The sequence below is a fragment of the Piliocolobus tephrosceles genome, chromosome 7 (genome assembly GCF_002776525.5).
Source record: "Piliocolobus tephrosceles isolate RC106 chromosome 7, ASM277652v3, whole genome shotgun sequence".
Taxonomy (NCBI): Eukaryota; Metazoa; Chordata; class Mammalia; order Primates; family Cercopithecidae; genus Piliocolobus; species Piliocolobus tephrosceles.
The window spans coordinates 133,771,871-133,787,521 of NC_045440.1; the positions used below are offsets into that span (position 1 = coordinate 133,771,871).

Below are 15,651 nucleotides of genomic sequence, written 5' to 3' on the forward strand. Positions count from 1 at the left end.
GTGGCAATAATAGAGACTATTAGAAGTGGCCTGCAGAGTGATTACTAAAATCCTACAAGTTCCAACATTTTTTAAGGTCGGCATCTTTGGCACAAAAACTTTATTGAAATAAGGAAGAAAAATACTACCTTTGGAAAGTTTTTCAGCAACAGCGATGAGAGGAAAAAATGGCCTTTTGGTTAACCATTTAACTGAAAAACACATGAACACATATAAAGCCTCATCTCTCTCTCTCTCTCGGCAGGGTCTCACTCTGTCACCCACACTGGAGTGCAGTGGTTCACTGAAGCCTCGACTTCCTGGGCTCAAGTGATCCTCCCATCTCAGCCTCCTGAGTAGTTGGGACTATAGGTGCACCCCACCATGCCTGGCTATTTATTATTTTTGTAAAGATGAGGTTTTGCCACATTGCTTGGGCTGGTCTCGAACTCCTGGACTCAAGTAATCTGTCCTCCTTGGTCTCCCGGAGTGCAGAGATTAAAGGTGTGAGCCACCTTTAAAATCTGGCCTAAACCCTTACTTTCTAGCATTTGGGTTTTCGATACTGCCTATAGCGATGCAAGTTAAACTTCTCAGTATAGAATTTTAAGTTTATGTTCTGACCCTTGAATACTTCTCAGTTTTATTTCCTACCATTTTCCCTTAAAAACTCCAAGGTCTAGCCATGCTACATTATTTCTAGTTGCTTGCTCTTTTTCAATCCATCCTTCCCCACTTCAGCCTTTGCATATGCCATTCCCTCTGCCTGGAATGCCCTTCCCCTCTATACCTGTGTAGCAGTACATTCTCATGTTGCTATGAAGAAATACCCAAGACTGGGTAATTTATAAAGAAAAGAGGCTTAATTGACTCACAGTTCCACATGGCTAGGGAGGCCTCAGGAAACTTACAACCATGGCAGAAGGCACCTCTTCACAGGGCGGCAGGAGAGAGAATAATGCCAGCAGGAGAAATGCCAGACACTTAAAAAGCCATCAGATCCTGTGAGACTCACTCATTATCAAGAGAACAGCATGGGGAAACTGCCCCCATGACTCAATTAACTCCACCTGGTCCCGCCCTTGACATGTGAGGATTATGGAGATTACAATTCAAGATGAGATTTGGATGGGGACATGGATTCAAACCGTATCAACCTGCCTGCTAACCTCTCTTTTATCAAGACTCATGTCGGCTGCTACCCCATAAGCAGTATTCTCTAGACCTGATAGTCAAAGCAGTGGCTTTGTTGAATACGTGTGCCCAGGCCTAAGTGCCAGACCTAGAGAGGTTAGCAATGTTCTGCACAGAGCAGGCCAGGCCATCCATAAGTGTTAACCTGAAACCAGCATCTTCTACATCAAGGAAGGGATATATGCCCATGAGTTAAAAGTATGGGTACAAAGTTAATCATAGCAAAATCAGTTTCAGTCTCTGATACTGCACTTAAGTATTATTTCTGGAGAAAAGTTCTGAAGGTAGAGCACTTAAATTTAAGATGGATGCTGTCAGGACTTCTTTATAACAGAAAAAGCAATGGCTTTGGGGTAAGATGATTATAACCAAGAATCTGTGTTCTGGCAAGTCATTTAACTTCTCTTGGCCTCAGTTTGCTCATGTGTAAATGGGCAAATAATACAGATAGGACATGTGAAACCACCCAGCAAAGGGTGGAGCAGTTAGCATGTGTTCAGGAAATCATTCTCTTCCCTGGAGCTGCATAACTTTATCATATAAGGAACTGTTTCCTCTGCAGAGGGATACAGATTCTTTGTAGATATTTCTGAAAAGGTATTTCATTTTCACTTTCAACATAAAGGGAATTTAATCATTATGCTTAAAAAAATGTGAGTTTTGCTTGGGTGACAGGTACACCAAGATCCCAGAAATCACCACTAAAGAACTTAATCATGTAACCAAAAGCCTCCTGTACTCCAGAAACTATTGAAACAAACATTTTTTTAAATAAGAGAACACTAATTAAATCTCATCCCAATTTTTTTTTTAAGGTGAGTTTCAATGAGAATGCTCTAGATCTGTGTTTTCCAATATGGTAGCCACTAGTCTCATGTGGTTATTAAAAATGAAATGAAAAATCCTGTTCCTGAGGTCTCACAAGCCATATTTCAAGCGCTCAGTAGCCACATGTGGCCAATGGGTACCATATAGATGGTAGAGAATATGAACATTCCCACCATAGCAGAAAGTTCTACTGGACAACACCACTCTAGATAAAGAATAAGCAAATATCTGAATAGCACAAAAGAAATACTGAAGAACATGTTATAAATTTTAGGGAGAAAGACGGAACTGTTTTAGTTTGAAATGGCATTGATAAAAATAAAAATTTCTGCCAACTACAAGGTTGAAGACTCCAAACAAATTTACTTTCCTTCTGCTTCAATTATTCAGACTGTTACACACCCAGAGACAAAGAAAAATCAATGTAATAATTGCTTTAATCTGTGGCATAATCCCATTTTTATAAACAAAACAAACCAGATACGTGAATCTAGCAATCATCTAAGTGAGGAGATTATAGGCTTTTTAAAATTCTTCCTTAACTTCAGTTTCTAATTTTTTTCTTAAGGATATCATGTATCACTCAGGTAATACAAAATTAAAGAATCTACATTTTGTCTGGGATGAACAATTTGGAGGCGAGCGCCTTGCAGAAAGTCATATTAGGGAGGGCCAAGTTCTAGTTTTGGTAAGAAATAGGAGCAGGAAAGGAGGACGAGTTGTAGGAGAAGAATAAAATAACCATGGCAGTCATTAGCAATGTATTAGTGACAACATAAAAAGCAAAGGATGACCTGCTGTCATCTGCATTGTCCCTCTGAGCTTCATTCTCTTCTCCTTGAGGGTCATGGTTCCAGCTGTGGACAGGGTAGACAGAGAGCCACCACGACCTGCCAAAACATTTCACAGAGGGCTGGTGGTTTCTCTGTTTCTCCTTTCTCTCTTCTGTTTTAGCTGGTCCTAGTTCAGTGCACATGCAAGGGCTACTGCACACGTGGTTCATGCCTGTAATACCAGCACTTTGGGAGGCTGAGGCAGGATTGCTTGAGCCCAGGAGTTTGAGATCAGCCTGGGCAACATGGTGAAGCCCTGTCTCTACAAAAAATACAAAAATTAGTCGGGTGTGGTGGTACATGCCAGTAGTCCCAGCTACTTGGAGCTACTTGGGAGACTGAGGTGGGTGGATCACTTGAACCCAGGAGGTTGAGGCTGCAGTGAGCTATGATTGTACCACGGCACTCCAGCCTGGGTGACAGAGTGAAACTCTGACTCAAAAAGAAAGAAAAAAAAAAAAGGCCAGGTGTGGTGGCTCATGCCTGTAATCCTAACACTTTGGGAGGTGGAAGGGGGAGGACTGCCTGAGCTCAGGAGTTCGAGACCAGCCTGGGCAACACGGTAGAACTCTGTCTCTACTAAAAAATAAATAAAAAATAAAAAATTAGCTGGGAATGGCTGCGTGCACCTGTAGTCCTAGTTACTTGGGAGGCTGAGGCAGGAGGATGGCTTGAATCCAGGAGGCAGAGGTTGCAGTGAGCAGAGATAGTGCCACTGTACTGCCACCTGGGTGGCAGAGTGGCAAGACTTCTGTCTCCAAAAAAAAAAAAAAGGCATAGGAGTCAAAACCGTATCATATTTTATATTTTGGCTCTAAACTTTACTATCTACACATGATAACCCTGGGCAGTTATTCACCCTGTCTGAACAACAGCATGCTCATCTTCAAAGTGGACATTTTCTAGTTTCAAGAAGCATCAGATGAGCTACTACAGATAAAAGTGTTGTTAGCTGGAAGGTGAAGCACATGTGTGAGTTCTGATTACCTATCACTACACTTAACACATAAATCTTCCAAACAGAAGGGAAAATTACCTCGAGGATGTCTCATTTATCTCTTAGCCACTTTCTCTACAAATTAGTGTAACATAACAAGATCTTCGAAAATAAACAACAGTAACAGTACTGGCAGCTAACATGTAACTTAGTATTTACTCTGTACTGTCACCTCACTATAATACACAATTCATGGAATCTCTTTTTAGTCTCATTTAGTCTCTTTTTAGTCTCAACCATGCAACTAGGTTCAGAACTTTCGGCCCCCACCTCTCCTCCCACCTCTGGGGAGGGCAGAGGTGCTGGAGATTGGGCCAACCAACTGTCAATGATTTAATCATCATGCCTATGTAATAAAACCTCTATAAAACCCTCTAAATGAAGGGGTTTAGAGAGCTGCTGGGTTAGTGAACATATGCCATCTTTTGTGTCTGGCTTCTTTCATTTAGCATTAATGTTTTAAATGTTCACCTAGGCCGGGTGCAGTGGCTCACGCCTGTAATCCCAGCACTTTGGGAGGCCGAGGCGGGTGGATCACAAGGTCAGGAGATCGAGACCACGGTGAAACCCCATCTCTACTAAAAATACAAAAAATTAGCCGGGCGCTGTGGTGGGCGCCTGTAGTCCCAGCTACTCGGGAGGCTGAGGCAGGAGAATGGCGTAAACCCGGGAGGCGGAGCTTGCAGTGAGCGGAGATCCGGCCACTGCACTCCAGCCTGGGCAACAGAGCCAGACTCCGTCTCAAAAAAAAAAATAAATAACATAAATAAATGTTCACCCATATGTAACATGTATCAATACTTCATTCACATTCAGCATTGTGGCTGAACAATGTTCCATTTTGATATACCACATTTTGTTTAACCTTTTATCAGCTGATGGATATTTGGGTGTTTCCGTGTTTTGTCTATTGTAAATAATGTTGTTATAAATATTCATGTACACATATTTAAATAATTCTATGTTTAACTTTCTGAGAAATTCCGAAACTGTTTTCCAAAGAAGTTCACCATTTACATTCCTATTGGCAATGCATAGGTTGCAATCTTCCCACATCCGCACCAAGATTTTTTTTGTTTTAATTACAACAATCCCAGTGGGTGTGAAGTGCTATTTCATTGAGGTTTTGATTTGTAATTATCATTGACTAATGATGTTGAGCACCTTTTCACGTGTTTTTCTGGCCATTTGTGTGTGTGTGTGTATAACTTTTTTAATATACAGAATCTTGCTTTGTCACCTAGGCTGGAGTGCAATGGCGTCATTATGGCTCACTGTAGCCTTGATCTCCTGGGCTCAAGCGATCCTCCCAGCTTGGCCTCCCAAGTAGCTGCGAATACAGGCGTGCGCTACCACACCTGGGTTATTTTTTATTTTTTTTTTGTAGACAGGGTCTCCCTGTGTTGCCCAGGCTGGTCTTGAACTCCTGGGCTCAAGTGATCCTCTTGCCTTGGCCTCCTAAAGTGCTAGGATTATAGGTGTGAGCCAGCACACCTGGACTATTGTTGAGTTCTTTACATATTCTGGATATCAGACTCTTATCAGAAAAATGTTCTGTAAATACTTTCTCCTATTCTTTGGGTTGTCTTTTACTTTTCTTGATAATATACTTCCACGAACAAATTTTTAATTTTAAAGTCCAATTTATATTTTTCTTTGGTTTCCTGTGCTTACTTTGTCTGCTTTGACACTTTTACTAAGCATTTATTAAATGAATTAATGTGACTTTGAGCAATATACTGATCCTTTCTGAGCTACAATTTCTTGAGGGTTGGATATATTAAATGAGAAAACACATGTAAAGAACTTAGAGGCAGGGCCTATATAATTTGTCCTAGAAAATAAGCTCTCAGTAAATGTTAGCTGTTATTCTTATTACCTGTAAAATGACAGATAATAAAGCAATGTTTATAAATGCTGTTAACTCTGGTTAACTCTGCAGGTCATAATGACACTTGTGAAGAGGTAAAAGGAGCAGGTGAACTGGAGGATAGTCTGTTTGGAAAGCAGCATGTTACCGACAATGTTCATGTCTGAAATTGAGCAGTAATTAGTGTAAGTGAGCTGAAATGGGTTGGAAACAGTTAAAAGCCCTTCTTTTCTGCTCCTTTTATTTACTTCTCCATTTTTGTAGCTTCATCCACACTGAAGTGTCGTGACTATTATTACCTGGGCAAATTCACTGTTGAAGTATCAGCTGACTTTGTACTGAAAATCACTTTGGGAACTGAAGTAAGTACGGAGAAGAATAAATCTTCAAAACAAAACAAAACAAAACAAAACAAAACAAAAAAACACCTAAGTAGAGAATGCTTAACAGGTCCACACAATATGCCTATTAAGAGTTTTGAGGAACTGACTGAAGTAGAAAAGAATAAAGGAAACTACTCTGGCTTCTTGCTCTGATAAGAGTTCTTGGGGTCCAACCATGGAGTAACTTTTAGTTGAATCACCTTAAAACATGGTTCTACTACTTGATGTCTTAGAACATCTCTCTCCCTACAAGGTTTTTACTGTGTAGGGTTTTCTTCTGATGATCTCTCTCTGACCTAGGGGACATTCTTCTACCAGATTGCAATCTGGTAACAAAATCCTAGCTATCCTCCAAGTTCAATGACAAGTCCCACCACTTCCTTCAAGGTGCTAGTACCTTCTCCTCAGTCCTCCTGGTCAGGTGTCTCTCTTCTGTTTTTTCTTTAATTTTGAGACGGAGTTTTGCTCTTGTTGCCCAGGCTGGAGTGCAATGGCGCAATCTCGGCTCACTGCAATCTCCACCTTCTGGATTCAAACGATTCTCCTGCCTCAGTCTCCCAAGTAGCTGGGATTACAGGTATGCACAACCACACCTGGCTAATTTTGTACTTTTAGTAGAAACAGGGTGTTGCCATGTTGGTCAGGCTCGTGTCGAACTCCTGTAATCTAATAATCCACCTGCCTCAGCCTCCCAAAGTGTTGGGATTACAGGCGTGAGCCACCACACCCAGCCGTCTCTCTTCCTCTTGATGCTCCACGGTACCTGTCACTGTCCAGCCCCATGATGATTAATAATGGATCCGACTTACTTCCTACACCTGGACAATTAACTCCTGAGGGGAAAAGCCTTGCTTTATCTCTATCCCAGAACTGGGCACAGTACCTGAACTTTGGTAAAAGACTAATAACTATTTGTGGAAAGGGAAAAAGCAAAGAATAACAGAATAAAGGGGGAATGCAATAGTAATACAAGTTAGAATCACCATTACTAGTGAAGGCTAATATATGTATACTTTACAAAGCGTCTTCTATTTTGAAAAACTCTTGTTTGTGTAGGCCAAACTCTTCTTTATAAACTTAGAGAATTTAACGTGAAAATAGACATCTAAAGTCAGGTGAAATCAGTTTTGCTGCCAAAGTGTTGCAGAATTCAGGAGACTGAGAGATTCACCTATTTCTTTAAAACTTTCAAAGGAATTAAATGTTTCCAGGAAAACTAAATATGATGAAAGATAAAAAATTCCACCCAATACTAAAATCAGGGACCGTTACAACACAGGCCAAAATTTCATAACTGCCCAACCACACTACAAAGCCAAAAGTAAGTTAGTCCAGGTCTTCAGTAAATAAACTTAAGAAGGTGAAAACTGTTTCTACTTCAATATGTTATTTTTATTTTTGAAACACATTTATGTAAGGTAGAATGTACTTTGAAAAAAAAGTTAACATCATCAAATTTATGTAAACAACAATTTGCTCATCAAAAAGGTTTTCCTCAAGAGAAATATCCTAGACAATATAATATATAAATAAGTAATTTTAAATGCCACTTAGAATCATCACAGCTGTCAATACATACAAGGCTGCAGGCACTGGGCTAAGCATTCCATATACATTCTCTTTTTTACTTTTTATAGCCTTACAAAAACCCTAAGGTGGTTGCTACAGAATCGTAACCCAACTTGACAAGTGAGTATACCGAGGTTTAGTGAAGTACCTGATTATAAGAATACAGTTACCTAGCTGCAGAGCCAAAATGTGGACTCATCTAATTTGTCTAACCCAAGCTTTGTGCTTCTGCCATAATATTAATGCTGACCTCCTTAAATGTTTTAGATGAATACAGATATCTCTCTAAATATAACTATTGAAAAGACTAAGAAAGATCAAAGGAAATTAAGAATTTAACTTTTTTGAGAGTGTTTTATCTAGTCCAAATGACCTTTACATTATTATGCTTATGGGAGCTGTCCATTCCACTTCTGGAAGGTCCTTGCATTATTTTCTGTATAACTTTCATCAATGAATACAGACTTTACTTTTCTGGTAGAGTCTGTGTGTGTAACTGGCACATTTTCACACACAGACTCTACCAGAAAACCCATGAAAGTTAACCCAATAAGTAAACAAGCAAATGTGGCACCACAGAATCACAAACATAATAAAAAGATAGCCCTGCAATATAGGCAAACAAAAACGGTGCCAGTGTAGAACAATGGGTATCTTTCAAAATATAACACCAATTATATAGGAATCCACGTATAAATGCAAAGTATTCTTAATGCCCAAGCTATTTAAATTCATTTAATTTAGATGAAACAAAACAAAACTGAAGACTCCCGGTGGAAATACATGGTGCAAATGGTACAATAATAGGCCAAGGTGGGCGGATCATGAGGTCAGGAGATCAAGGCCATTCTGGCCAACATGGTGAGACTCCATCTTTACTAACAATACAAAAAAAAAATTAGCTAGGTGTGGTGGCATGCACCTGTCATCCTAGCTACTGGGGAGGCTGAGGCAGAAGAATTGCTTGAATGTGGGAGGCAGAGATTAGAGTGAGCCGAGACTGCACCACTGCACTCCAGCCTGGCAACAGAGTGAGACTCCGCCTCAAATGAAAAAAAAAAAAAAAGGCAAAATGCCAAGTAAGAGAGTCAGGGAAGGGGTTCATCAGAAACGACTCTTTAGTGGCAGGGGATCATGCATCTGTAATAAGAGCTCCACAGGCAATCAAATATAGGAAGAAGTATTTGTAAGTATTTGTCTTCTTCTAAGGAAGACAGTATTTCTAAGCCCTAATTTGAGCTACTGATTTGTATAAAACACTGAAGATGGAAGACACTATTTCTTATCCATTTAGCTGAAAAAGGTCATTATATCACTTTATTTAGTCATGAGATGAAGAAAAGATATGAAAAGGATTAAGATAAATAATGAAGTACAGGGGGCTTGCAATATTCTACTCACTTGCACTGTGCATGGTAATATTTTATAAGATTCTGCAGCAGATCCACACCTTTTTTGGTCTTGATTTCATTAACTTTAATGAGATACTGTGAAAATAAAACAGGATTTTATGTTGATTACTTCAGCCATGGGTTCAGGTGGCTGAACATCACCCCTGAATCTGCACAAGTTACCAAGCTTGGTGTCCTTTAGACAGTTTAGCGAATGCTGATGTCGCACAGTCACAAAGTGTACAAAACAAACTGACTAGAGTGTTAGCATTTTATAAATTCTTTTATGATTAGTTTACTCAACAAGCAGAAATAAAACACAGCAAAACATTCTAGAATTGTTATTTCCCCTTGGTGCAGTGGATCTCAAACATACAGTTTATGTGGTCAAAAACCTGAAAGATTGTTTTTTGCAGAAAGTAAGTAGAATAGCATTCTCATCAAAGAATATATCATAGGATATTGAAATTTTAGGAAAAAGAGGTGAATCAGAAAAAATTTTTACTACTCAAAAATGAAAGAATAAAAATAAGAATAACCCACTAATTTATTCAGGTAACTAAACACAGTAGCGTACTTGTACTGTGTACTGGTCAAGATTTTCTATTGACACTGTTTGCTGCTTGCTTACTTGTTTTATTGTGTGAAAAGGTTCATGAGCACACAAAGTCAAGGAGCCAATGGGTTATGAAACAGAAAAAAGAAAGAGAGAGAGAGAAAGAGACAGAGAGAGAGAGGTGAGAAAGAGACAGAGAGAGAGAGACGTGAGAAAGAGACAGAGAGAGAGAGAAAGAGAAGGAAGGAAGGAAGGAAGGAAGGAAGGAAGGAGGAAGGAAGGAAGGAAGGGAAGGGGGAACGGGAAAAGGAAAAGGTGAAAGGGAAAGGGGAAAGAGAAGGAGGGAAGAAAGAGGAAGGAAGGAAAAGGAAAGGAGAAAAAAAATCTAGGGGAGGAAAAAAATTTGACACAATTCTCCACTTTAATATTTTCTGAAAACTGCAGAAGAAACTCTTGCTCAACAGCACTGTCAGAAAAGGTTGGTTTAGGTCAAGAAGTGTTCATATTCAACTGGAATTCAGTTTGAGAACCAATGCTCTAAGTTTAAGGCAGCATGCTTTCTGTTGCATTTTTTCGTGAAATCAACTTTCTTAATGGCAACTTCATTTGAGTTTTCATTCAAACTGGACATATGGTTAAAAAAACATGCTCTAAACATATACCAATAAAACTTAATATTCACCAGTGTTACCTCTCACCAATGTTTTCCTCCCACAACCACTCACAAGCAACATTAAGGTTCTCACCAAAGAATCCTGTTTTGGCTTAAAACAGCCCCATAGGGCCAAGGCTCAAAATATGAGACAACAGTGCAATGGCAGGTTCCCAAAACGCTTGGAGAAAAATGGAGATTAGAATCCTTAAGAAACAGTTTCCTCTCTAGTAATCAAATACAGTCTGCCTTTAAGCATAAAGACTGCTGACTAGCAGGAAAAGATTACAGTTGTTATAATTCTAGGCAAATGATGGAAAAGTCCATTCTTACTTCACACATTTGGAGCTGAAAGAGGCGCCTTTCCTTCTCCATTTCTTCCGCAATCTCGGCTCCTGTTATCTCTGTGCGGATCATCCCATGTTGTTTTGCGTGCTCTCTTTTCTCTTTCTCAATTTTTGTACTGTAATTAAAGCCAATGTCATCATTAAAAACAAAACAAAACACTCATGTACAACACCAACAGCAGACCCTAATACAAACTATGGATTTGGGGTGACGATGTGTCTATGTAGGTTCATCAGCTGTATCAACTGTACCACTCTGGTGGGGGTCAGTGATAATGGGGGAGGCTGTGCATGTGTTGGGGGAGGGAGCATATGGCAACTCTCTGTATCTTCTGCTCAAGAAGGAAGTCTACTCAAAACAAACCACACTCATGTCTTTCCGTTAACACAAGCCACTGATTATTAATTCCCAAAGTTAAGAGGCAAGAATTCTTAAGTTGGTAGAATCAATCAGAAGTAAAAGCCTACATTCAAAGAGAACACACACACTGTATGGATTTTCATATGGGAAACCCCTTACATTTTTCCTTTGATCTTACACATGACAGATTCATACACATTCTCTTACATTTTGGTAGGCACAAAGAAATTCTGATAGTCTACCTACTATTGGGTAAAGCACTTTATAACAAAAAAGAATCAGAAAGTTGGAGGCATGAGGCTTTCCTTGAATATCGATAGCTTGTAAGACTTCAATTATTTGAAATAATTAAAGTATATAATGGGTCTTTGTGGGTATGCACAAAATTTAGTCAAAGGTAATTCCCAATATTCCTCTAAATTTGAGCTATTTCCACATTCCAAGAACACATTTTAATCAGTCAACCACTTGTCACTGGGCTGTACATAATTCAGAAGAAATCCTAACATATAATTTGGAATCCTATGAAAATGTTCTTCTGTGTGTGGGGGGGTGGCCAGGGGCAACCAGGTGATAAAGAAGAAAGGCCCACATTAAACCTATAGTAGCTGATGCTAGTGCTCAGCTCTGATCGATGATAATCTGGTAATATCAATGATTATAGCCTGCTTTCCAAAAATCCATTAACCTGAAAATGGACTTCTAATTTCAGAAACAACCGGTAATTTCTAGTTGTGAATGCAAAGACTAACTGATTTGACCTTCAACTCTTCTTTAAGTTGTGGTGGTAGGGGAAACCAACCCTGAAGAATGTCAACATCCTTACCTATACACAGACACAGTGGAAAATCCACCGATCAACCCAATGGAAAATCTACTTATAAACCCAGTTGGGATTGACTCTAATACCCTAATGCTATTATATTTAAGAAACTCTTTAATCATGCCACCGTGGCAGTCAAAGAGGAATAACAGAGATTTTAACAGAAAGAGAATAAATCTCAGCTCTTTCTCCACTGATGTGGGTAGGAAGAGAAGAAATATGGAGGGACAGGTATAACTTAATAATAAGCGTTTCAATTTACCATGGTGACTTAAACATACATGTCTTTCATTTCTTCTTCCTCCAGTGATCCCACTAAAATGAGAGTAAAGGCATAAGAACAGATAATCTCCCAAAGACAAGAGAATTGAAGACAAAAAAGGATGACAGAATTCAATAAATATTTGGAAGAGCAAGGCTGAAGAGAGAAGGAGAGCACCTCAAACTATAGGGTTCTCTGTCTCCCTCACTTACATAGCTTCCAAAATGCCACCATATGTGATTACTAACAGGAGCCTGAAAGAACTGCAAGGCTCTGAGACAAACCTCAGACACTGACATCTGGAAAACCCCTATAAAAGAGCTGCCTTCACATCCTACAACTCGAAACCTAAAAAGAAGGCTTTCTGCTTTCTTGCAGAAAGCAGATCTCTAATGATGCATATGAGCTTTTAGTCTTTGGGTACCTTGCTCTGAAATATGAATGCATCCAAAGATTATAAGTCCCCAAAATGAAAGTGAGAGTGAGCAAAGTATTAATAACAAAAGGGGGAGGGTTGGGAAGGAACCAGAGGCAATAAGGGAGCAGATAAAAGAAAAATGTCATTAACTCTTCAGCTAAAATATTGCATCTACGAAACAAGAAACAGAAACTACAAAAAGGCAAAAAAAAAAAAAAAAAACAAAACAACAACAACAACAACAACAAACCCCAATTGAGCAAAAGAGCTGTTAGAAATTTAAAATGACAGCCAAAATAAAAAAGCTAACTGAAACAGTGGGGAAAAACACTGAAAAAATAACCTAAAATATACTATGAATAGAACAGAAAAAAGAGGAAAATTGTAAGAACAGTCTAGGAAGTCAAATATTACATAATGAAAATTCCAGAAAGAGGGAAAAAAAAGAAAAAACAGGAGGAATTACAAGAAGTTTCCAGGAGTGATGAACTAAAACTTGTAAACAGAAAAATTGCAAACAATGCACATACCATGGTACTTGAAGACTCTTCATAAAACCTTTTATAGAGACAAGACCTTATATTCTCTAACCAAAAATAAATGAAACAAACAACAACCACATTTCACATACAAGTAAACGGGAATCAGAAAGATATTAGATTTTTTTTTTTTATTAGCAACACTGGAAAATAGAAAACAATGGAAAAATGCCTTCAACATTTTGATATAAAATTATTATTATTATTTTTGAGACAGTCTCACTCTGTTGCCCAGGCTGGAGTGCAGTGGTCCGATCTCTGCTCACTACAACCTCCACCTCCTGGTTCAACAATTCTCCTGCCTCAGCCTCCTGAGCAGCTGGGACTACACGCACCCCCCCACCACGCCCAGCTAATTTTTGCATTTTTTAGTAGAGACAAGGTTTTGCCACGTTGGCCAGGCTGGTCTCAAACTTTTGACCTCAAGCGATTTTGAGCCACCGTGCCTGAAAATTATTATAATATCAGTGTTTTATATTTGGCCAAACTCTCACTTTTTGCGGTGGCAGAATGAAAATAATTTTGGAAATACAAAACCTCAAATCTTTGCCTCCTTTACAGCTGTTCTCTGAAAACTACTGGAGGTAATGGGCCACCAAAATATGGAACTATACTAGTCAAGAGGAAGTAGATTTAAAACTGAAGAGTCAAACGCTATCCCAGGATGGCAGTTGTAACAGCTTATCTAAAGAGCTCTGGAAAGGGATGTCTCCAGGAACGAAAAAAAGAAACGGACACAATTTAATACTAATAGATATATAATCATTATAATAAAATAAGTAATGTACTTCATAAACAAATATTGACAGGTGTCTGACATCTGCTGAACAGATAAAAATTCACAGAAAATTCACATAGAACTATGCAAATGAAGAAAGAAGGCAATTATGTCATCAAGAAAAAGCAAACAACCGTACTCTAAGAACAGAAATTCAATCCTATTCTAACATTCAGATTAGCAATGAATGCTTATAATACCTATAAAAATGTAAACACTGAAACTAGTTTAATAAAAAGTTGTTCTATTAACCATAACGGATGAACAGGGTACAAAAGTGATGGGGTGTCTGTGCAAGGGAATGTAATCCTCGTCTACCAGAGCAATACATCACAGCTAAAGCTAGAAAGAGCAAGAGAATGCTGAGGAAGGTGTAGAAAGTCAGGAAGCAGGTAAAAGAGTTGGAAAAAGGGAAGGGACTAACAGGATCAAGAGGGGCAGGCAGAGGGCCTCTGTGTTTCCATTAGAAGCACATTTGTTGCCAACTTAATATTTTCCCTGTCATGATTTGTAAAGAACCCTGTACCATTAGGTATGACATAAAATCACTGAGTTTAGATTGTAGAGGACAATACAGGTAAGTGAGAATTTGCTACAAAGGGTACCTGGTCCATCCTAGAATGCTCTGTTCTATGATAAACTTTAACAATGTTGAAGCCACTGTTATTTGGGGTTTCCATTATATGCTGTCAGAGTAAGTCTTAACTAGTAAAAGCACTATCTGATGTTTTAGTTTATGTACATTTATCATTTTGACCAAATGAAATTTGATTCTTACAAAACTCAGTAGAAACTATTTATTGTGTGACTTTCCTATGCTAAACACTGTGACAACTGCTTCAACACACTACCTTATCTTGTCCTCACAACAACCCTGAGAAGTAGGTAATTTTTTATATTATTTTACAAGTAAGGATCATCAAAATTAAGTATTTTGGCTGAAGGTCACAAAACTGGTAATGATTTCTCAGTCTATGATCTAAATCATTGCAAACTTCACTGCGTCCAGAGTTCTAAATGGAAGACCACAGAAAACGTCCAGCCTTCTCCATTACCAAAACTAAAAAATGAACTTTTTTGTGTGGAGTTATTTTGTTTTCTGTAACTTATAACCGCATGAGTCCCAGTACATCAAAGAGACAAATGCTTGTTTTCTTTCTTTCCTGCACCACTATACTATACTTCAGTGACAAAGAAGTCTATCTTAGGAAAATTGTTGACAGGGATTTACTAAGCAAACAAATAAAACCTGCCTTCATAAGGTCTTAAATTCGGGACCCACTCAACTTGCTATTCCTATTATACATTTCCAGGTCTGAATAGTTCTTTTATTTCTTCAATGAAATAGGACATATACTATGAGTCATCAGGCACTGGTAGATTAACACCATATATAAGAATAAAGTGGTTGTGGTCTTCACCAAATTTAGATTGTAGAGGACAACACAGAAAAATGAACAGCCAGGCCGGGCACAGTGGCTCACGTCTGTAATCCCAGCACTTTGGCCGAGGTGGGTGGATCACCTGAGGCCAGGAGTTCAAGATCAGCCTGGCCAACATGGCGAAACCTTGTCTCTACTAAAAATACAAAAAATTAGCTGGGTGTTGGTGGCGGGCTCCTGTAATCCCACTTACTTGGGAGGCTGAGGCAGGAGAATCATTTGAACCCAGGAGGCAGAGGCTGCAGTGAGCTGAGATCACACCATTGAACTCCACCCTGGGCAACAAAAGTGAAACTCCGCCTCAAAAAAAAGAAAAAAAAAAGAAAAGAAAAAAGAAAAATTAAAAAAAAAGAAAAGCCAGACAAGTTCATATGTTGAGTGAGAAGTACAAGGAAGAGCACCTGTACCATCTCAGAATGCTTCATATTC

The 15,651-nt window shown here is 38.9% G+C and overlaps 1 protein-coding gene across 3 annotated transcripts in view; it reads right to left on the reverse strand.

The window, feature by feature from the left end:
• Positions 1 to 15,651, reverse strand: part of ASAP1 (ArfGAP with SH3 domain, ankyrin repeat and PH domain 1) — a 314,103-nt gene that overhangs the window by 126,890 nt on the left and 171,562 nt on the right. For all 3 annotated transcript variants that reach the window (XM_023223822.2, XM_023223807.2, XM_023223814.2), the window contains exons 6-7: positions 10,586 to 10,715; positions 9,055 to 9,140 (exon numbers count right to left, since the gene is read on the reverse strand). In XM_023223822.2, coding sequence (XP_023079590.1) covers positions 9,055 to 9,140; positions 10,586 to 10,715 — 216 coding nt within the window. The remainder of the gene's footprint in view (positions 1 to 9,054; positions 9,141 to 10,585; positions 10,716 to 15,651) is intronic.